At 42.9% G+C, this 7,624-nt stretch overlaps 1 protein-coding gene across 2 annotated transcripts; it reads left to right on the plus strand.

The window, feature by feature from the left end:
* Positions 1-863: 863 nt before the first annotated feature.
* Positions 864-4,849, plus strand: TBC1D5 (TBC1 domain family member 5). 2 transcript variants are annotated; one of them, XM_065219417.1, is made up of 7 exons: positions 864-1,302; positions 1,364-1,894; positions 2,900-2,950; positions 3,018-3,424; positions 3,495-3,601; positions 3,664-4,011; positions 4,072-4,849. In XM_065219417.1, the coding sequence occupies exons 1-7, from the start codon at positions 1,226-1,228 to the stop codon at positions 4,621-4,623; spliced, it is 2,073 nt and encodes a 690-aa protein (XP_065075489.1). In that variant the 5' UTR covers positions 864-1,225; the 3' UTR covers positions 4,624-4,849. The 2 variants fall into 2 exon arrangements, with proteins under 2 accessions (XP_065075489.1, XP_065075490.1); XM_065219418.1 differs by lacking the exon at positions 2,900-2,950 and having other exon boundaries at positions 4,072-4,848.
* Positions 4,850-7,624: the final 2,775 nt, after the last annotated feature.

Here is a 7,624-nt window from a genome sequence, read left to right on the forward strand (position 1 = left end):
ACGACTCATTATTTTGATTTGTTCCATGAATTATTACTGATTGAATAAATGGTTTTTTACCTTAATTACTGTTTTTAACAGCTTTTATGAGGAAACCTTATCATGTTTACCTAATTTTAATACTAGATGTTTAATTTATTCGTGGAAAGTACTGGCGAACTCTGCATTTTCCGGCATTCATTTTGAAAACGTTTATTCCTAACTGTATGCAATATTGTTTCTAAAGCTATGTTGAAGATTTGCAGTTTACGTAATCGTTGAAAAATAACTATTTAAAATAATGCTAATTTCCCCGCCGCACTGGAGCAAATTACTCTCTCTGTATGTTCATTTTACCCCCCAATACATATTCATTTTAACCGCATATAAAAAATCAGCCTTGTATTATGAGCTCGTGGAAATACAGGAATTAAATTGAAAACTTGTTGTTTTTGATACATTGCTATAGTCCACTATTTTAAATATGAAGGGAAGCTTAATTTTACGCAGTAAGACAAATATTTTATTAGTTTATAAAAGAGAAAACGGTGGAATTGCTTAGGGTGCTCATTTTACCACCAGTTCCCCTACAAGAAATTTAATTTAATGTGTGCAGAAATAGAACCCGAGTCCCAACCAGCCGTTTCGATTTCCAATTTTAAAAAATACAAAAATTACAAAGCACATGGCCGATGGATACGCGCGCGCAGTGCCGCCTTCAACATTCAAAACTCTCACTCTCCCTCACTCAGAAGCATGAGCATCTCACTTTCAGTTTTGTACCGACACTTCAAAACGGTGAGTTCCTGACAGACAGCTGTTATGATTTGTAGCGGCTACGAGATGTCAAAGCAGTATGTTTTTGTTTATCATCACCAGCAGCAGAATCCTCAGTATTTTTTTTGGCCAGTTTTACTATTTTTTGCGATTCCTCTTCCTCTGAAAACCGAAAGAGAAAGTTTTTGTCAATGTTGCCGAGTTGCTGACAAATCAATTGCTACAGTGGTGCGTACTGTTTTATTGTTTCGGCAGTAAAGTCTGACTCAGGACGGACCACTGATAAGGAAAATGGTGATAATGAACAGCGTCAATATTTAACAGTTCCTAAGCTCAATCGGATTTGGTAGGCTGTAGTAGCAGAGTGCGTCCATTCGGTTTCCTTTCAGTTCTATTGCATTGTTCTGTGTCACCCTTGAATGGTCGACGGTGTTGTTTTTGATTAAATTGCGTTTCTGTGTTGAGGACAATGGTGGATCTCTCGGTTCACGCGGAAGAGGACGGTAAACGAATGGGACGTGGATTATCCGGTGTCGATAAGTACGAGTAAGTATTGAATGAAGTCTTTCCTGTGCAGATGGACTACTTTCTATGTTGCACCTTCCAGATTAGAATGGCGAAACATACTGACTATTGCCAACGACGAGACTCTCTACGATCTACGGCACGCCGGAGTGCGAGGTGATCTTCGCGCATCTCCCTTCCGTAGCATATGTTGGGCCGTGTTTCTTGGAGTGCTTCAGCCTCCGTCGAAAGAATGGACCAGTCAACGGGCAGCCAGCAGACGAGAATACTCCGAGCTAAAGAACAAGTACATGCTAAATCCTCACGTCAACTCGGACGGAGGAGATGACCCGTTGTCGCAGTCGAAGGAAAGCCTCTGGAATCAACACTTCTGCGACCAGGAACTGTGTTCCGTCATCAAGCAGGATGTGGTGCGAACCTTTCCCGGGGTTGACTTCTTCCGGAAAGTGCATGTACAGGAGATAATGATTAACATTCTGTTCTGCTACGCGCGCAAGTATCCGGCCATGTGCTACCGGCAAGGAATGCACGAAATTCTGGCTCCGTTGATATTTGTCATACACAGCGACCAGCAAGCGTTGGCACACATTCAGGAACTGCATCCGGATGTTGAGTAAGTAGTTGGAATTTTAAGTCTATTATCTGATGGTCTGCTGAAGCTTTAATCAAAGGGAACAGTTTTTCTCCTTCAAACATAACCGTAGAACTCCGTTAGTTTGCATACACGGCGAATGAAAACGACTCAAATTTGAGTTTAGTTCACTCATAATCGCCAAAAGTGCAGGAACTCAGCGATGAGTTAATTTGCCTCATGTTTTCCCAGGTTTTTCCAGGGAAAAATTCGCGAATTTGAGAAAAGTAAAGATTTGATTCACTCAGTCTATTGGTACTACTCCGAGACTGAATAAAATTTTCGTCAATTTCCACATTTTCCGGCAGATTTTTTAGGTTTTCCACAGGAAACCATGGGACAAATTTTACTCATCGCTGAGTTCCTGCACTTTTAGCGATTATGAGTGAACTAAACTCAAATTTGAGTTGTTCTCATTCGCCGTTTAGCTAAAATGGCAGTTAAACAAACGACGCTCAATTAGAATTTTGTTTAACTGGTACCCCTACACAGGTGGGTACCAGTTAAACAAATTCTAAATGAGCGCTGTGTAATTGCCATTTTAGCTATTCAAACTGTTCAAATTCAAGTTGAAGCGATTTGGTTCTTTTTCGAGCGCTCAAATGACTAGAACCACTTCGGATTTCTGCGAAGAGATGACTACGTAAAAAAAACTTATTATAATGACTGCCAGTCAAAGCTAAATATATCAGCAACAAGCTCTCCACAACCGGCTTGTCGAAACTCAAATTTTCGAGTATCCTTGATACGTTCCTCAAAAACGATTGGCACTGCCAAAATCCGGCGAGGTCAAATGTTAAACGGGCTTCAAGCCATTAGGTACTATTTAGCTTGAGCTGCAGCCTCGGCTATGACAGTCATCGATATACGATTGAAGTCAACGTTTATGCAATATTGTAATTTGAGCTTTTAGCCATGAGTTTACGCCAAGTCTCAGCGGTGTAATCCGATGACGTAAATTAATAAAGTTTGTTTGTTTCTCTTTAGCCAACACTTGGTGACAGTTCTCGATGCAGAACACGTGGAAAAGGATTCCTTGTAAGCATATGATTCTTCAACCGGAAACATCAAGTGTACCTAATGCATACTAACCTTTCCATTTCAGTGCAATATTCTCCAAAATCATGGATCGAATCGCGTCCTTCTACCGCATTGCGGATATGGTCCCAACGGCAACCGGATACTTTCCGGTAGCGACACCTGTCTCTCCGTCAAGCCCTGATACGAGGGCGTCCGGTCCCAAACGAAAGCCGGAAATCGAAGTGGTCGAGCAGTTAAATCACATCAAAGAGAAAATACTCATCAAAGAAGATCTTCATCTAAATAATCATCTGCTGAAATTAGACATTCCATTGGCACTTTTCGGCATCCGATGGCTCCGATTGCTGTTCGGAAGAGAGTTTGCACTGCAAGACTTGCTACTGCTCTGGGATGCCATCTTTGGCGAAGGCGAGGATCTTAGTTTGATCAACTTTGTCGTCGTTGCAATGTTAATTAGGATTAGAGATAAGTGTGAGTATTGCCCGTTTTCAATAATATTACCGACTATAGTAAAATTGAGCCTGTCTACTTTTGTTTCTAGTGATCTATAGCGACTATACGACTTGCCTGACGTACTTAATGCGCTACCCGACGAACGCAGATGTGTCGCTAATTATTCGGCATGCTCTGCATATGAAATCACCGAAGGTACGGATTCAAAAACTAAAGTCCTTTCCCTTCGACAAGCATAACATTTTGATTCTACACAGATTTACGAACGTCCACCGGGCGCGATGATCTATGTTTCATCTCCGAAGCAACCTCTTCAGCAACCTGTGATGCGTTCAAAGAACATAGAAATGGAGTATTTAAAATATTCGACGTTGCCGAACGTGCAGAAAAAACAGTTAGCATCCGATCGTCCGGGCAGTAGTCGCATGGACGACCGAGTGCGTACAACTTCGCTACCTCGTAATACTGGGTCCGGCTCGCTGAGAAAATCGACGGCCGTTGAGTTGAGGGAAAGGGCTACAATTGCCGCTAAACAGGCGGCAGCTGCGTCCAACCAAAATGAAATTCTGAAAAATTCCAACGTTAGTGATGGTTATTTAGAAGATGTATGTATTAGACCCATATGTAAAAACACTACCCATTCTTAATGTCATTTTCTTTCGTAGGACCCAGAACTTTTAAAAATTGAACTGCAAGAAGCTTACAACATAATGTCCGTAAGTCGGGCGAAACTTTTACAATACCTACAAGTGCTTCGACGGCATACTCGGCCCGGTAACCCAACGGGTGAAGTTCAGCAATCTCTGGAAGGAATTGAAGAGATATGTTCGCTTCTGAAACCTCGTTACGATACAGTATTCCGATCACCAGCTCCCATTGATGCAGCTATGGAAGCTAACGAAGACCACTCCCATCATAGTCGTTCGGCGACGGTGCCACTAGCTGTTCAACGGATTCAAACACCTCCGGTTAGCCTTAACTTGCAACGGTCGTACAATTACGATCTGGACTGCCGACGGAACAGTGCAGCCAGCGTATCGCAGTACGAGATCCCGGAGGATCGATACAGTGGTATAGTGACGAAAAAACTGGCCAACCGGAAGGAGGTTGAAATGCACGTGTTTCAGCAGGATTTCACCGATCGTACCCGGCGGATAGATGATAAGGAGTTCCCCATTGCAAATCCACTGAGAACGGGACGAAGAAGCTCGGAATGATGGTTGCTGATAGAAAATATCCACATTCGGCCTATTCAGATGACACACATTCACATGTACGCTGAATGACGAACTAGTTTGCCTACACGAGTATTATTGTTAACATTTTAGGTCGACATCATCGATTCGAAGGAGATTTCCCTTAACGAATACAATAATTTATACACATTGAATAGTAACACATGCTCTTTGCTATGCAATATCTCCTATTTAATCGCGAACAATTTGGAATCTGATTGAATAAAAACAGTTTATGGCTTAGTTAACAGCGTGTCTTCTTGATTTTTTTTTTTCAATATTCGAAATATGTGCTCACTTTACAATGCAAAGTTATATTAAATGAGACCTGAAAATTAAGTTTTCTAATCAATTCCAGCCTGCTTCCAAATCACGTTTAATGAGAATCCAGTCAGTTACGTTCCCAACCATGGTTGCTTCCACTCACTCACTGTAAAAACATTGGTTTTCGGAATAATTAAATTAAATTGGGACTCTCAACAAACATTGAACGCTGAATAAGAGCTAACTCAGGTGAACAATTCAAGCTGAACATTGCATTAGGTCCTAAGTAACATTGATCGATTCTCTTCGTCGACTTTCTCTTCCGTTAATAACTTGGGCACATAACCGTTTCTTGTTGTGTTTGTCGTATTAGATGCTAGATAAAAGCTTCTTTTATCGATCAGTGTGCTGACAATACCAGGGAATGTCTTTACATGGTCGTGGGCAGGGTTGAAAATTCTCTGGGGAGAATCACCCGGGTGCGAGAGATATCATTCTCTTGGGTGAATCTCTGCTTGTCTCCTCGGAGATTTATCCTGGCACCACTGGAGAGATTGTTAGACACAGCACGAAAGAGTGAGAGAGTTGACTGTTTTCTGTTTGTCTGTTTATACACTCACTTCCGTGAGAAAGATGGCAGCGCTAAGGCGTTACTGTTTCTCCAAAGATTCTGGCAGAGCTTACGTGAGTGAGTGAAAACATAAATAAAAAAAAAACTGAAAAACGTATACAAGGGGACAAAGTGCGAAATTATTCACGAAGAAAAAAGTGCGGGTTGACGACGGTACCAAAAAGGTGGTTGTGAGTTTTCTGCTTTGCAAGGCAAATGGAAAAACATTCAAAGTTGACTTGGTATTCAACATGAAGCGGCATCTCGTCAATATTCATCAGGAGTTATGGTGTTGCTAGATCACTACACCTCTCTCCATTTTCGCTGCAGCTGCTGATGGCATTCCAAGTGCCTTCCATCGACGACATTCTCCACGTTAAGGACGGTCATCTCCCTTCGCAATGCCTCGCACATTTGACAGTCGAAGACCACATGCTCCGGCGTTTCATACACCGATGCAGGTACTTCCTGAAGCAGCCGTGGCCAGACAGGAACTGCTTTAGGTGGAAGTTGACGTCTCCGTGTTTTCTGTTCACCCAGGTCGAAAAAATCTGTATTAGTCTACGTGTCCATCTACCGTTCTCCGCCGTGTTCCACTCCTGTTGCCACTTAGCCAACGATTCCACTCTCACAACTTTTCTAACTTTTCCGGCATCTCTCCACCTGTAGCACTCGCTGTCCTCCGCCAGGGCGATGGCGACAGGGATTACTCCGGCGATTACGCATACTGCTTCTGACGAGATGGTTCTGTACGCACTCCCGACTCGCATGGCCATAAACCGGAACGTACTGCTCAGTTTCCTTTGGTTCTGCTTCGTTTCCAGCGCTGAAACCCAGACTGAACCTCCATACCTCAGTATCGATGACAACACACTGGCCAGAAAACGCTTCTTGCTACTGTTGGGACCAGCGTTGTTCGGCATGATTATAGCTATCGCGTTGATGGCCTTCGAAGCCTTCTCACAGGCGTATTCGACGTGGCTGTTGAAGTTTAGTCGTGCCCCCCACGGTGATATCTGCCCGCTGTACCGTTTTACAGTTACTGGTCAATAGCACTTCCATTTTGTGGTGGGCTATCTGCAGCTTCGCTCTTTGCATCCAGTTACCAATCATGTCGATCGCCTCGGTCGCCAACACTTCCACCTCTACCAGCGTCTCGCCTGTTACCGTCAAGACGACGTAGTCGGCAAATCCAACGATCTCAACTCCTTTGGGCAGCATTGTACATCCCATTCCAGAGCGTTGGACCAAGGATGGAGTCATGAGGAACTCCCGCTATGATCCTAATCGATATCTGTCTCATATCTGTCTGTCGACTAAACAGAAGCAAATTTCGCTGATGCACTTCCCGTATTCGCATTTCCAAAATATGTACATTATGATTTTACAAAAATTTAAAAAAATTGACTACATACTGAACGTTAATAGAAAAAGTAACCTTCAAAAAATCTTTGTATCCAACAAACTAACAACTTAAGTCTTCACCGGGGTGATTCTCCCCGGTGAAGCAAACGAACTCTCTACGGTGCTCCCAAGTGATCACTCATATTCTCTGGTGTGATGAACTGGTGGAGGTGCGAACGTCAGAAGCTGTGTTTGTTTGCGAAGTTGGAGAAGCGGTATATAGTGAAAACAAAATAAAGATCTCTCCGGGTGAGTTTGCTTTTGTCGTAGTGCGAGGTGTCTTTTCAACTCATCACCCTGCTTACACTGGGGAGAATGGCATCCCTGGTCGTGGGGATACAAATGGAAAGTCGACGAAGAGAATCTGTCAATCTTACTTAGGACCTTATGCAAGTTTCAGCTTGAATTGCATCTTCAGTTAAAAAATACTTATTCAACTTTTTTTTTTTTTTCTTTGGTTGTCTTTACAGACGGCTAAGACCATAGTTTGGTCACCAGTTCTATATTGACTCCTTGGATCCTAACTTTGATGTGTTCCGTGTTCTTCCTTGTGAATGGGATTATCGCCGTTTTTGCTTGGTTGATTTTCAGCCCTATCGCCTCAAGTCTACCCGTAACAGTACTCAATACCACGTTCATCTTCTCCGCCGCTTCTTCCAACGATCTCCCCCTCACTATGAGTGAAAAATCATCTGCGAACTGCAC

Source organism: Ochlerotatus camptorhynchus, unplaced genomic scaffold, assembly GCF_037179485.1.
Source record: "Ochlerotatus camptorhynchus isolate MF236.1 unplaced genomic scaffold, CSIRO-AGI_Acam_v1.1 ptg000104l, whole genome shotgun sequence".
Lineage (NCBI taxonomy): Eukaryota > Metazoa > Arthropoda > Insecta > Diptera > Culicidae > Ochlerotatus > Ochlerotatus camptorhynchus.

What these genes read in the sequence shown, in the direction of transcription:
- TBC1D5 (XM_065219417.1), top strand. Translation starts at nt 1,226, where the DNA reads ATGGTGGATCTCTCGGTTCACGCGGAAGAGGACGGTAAACGAATGGGA. An exon ending in CACGTGGAAAAGGATTCCTT is followed by an intron (nt 2,951 to 3,017) that starts GTAAGCATATGA and finishes TTTCCATTTCAG; the next exon opens with TGCAATATTCTCCAAAATCA. An exon ending in TGCATATGAAATCACCGAAG is followed by an intron (nt 3,602 to 3,663) that starts GTACGGATTCAA and finishes GATTCTACACAG; the next exon opens with ATTTACGAACGTCCACCGGG.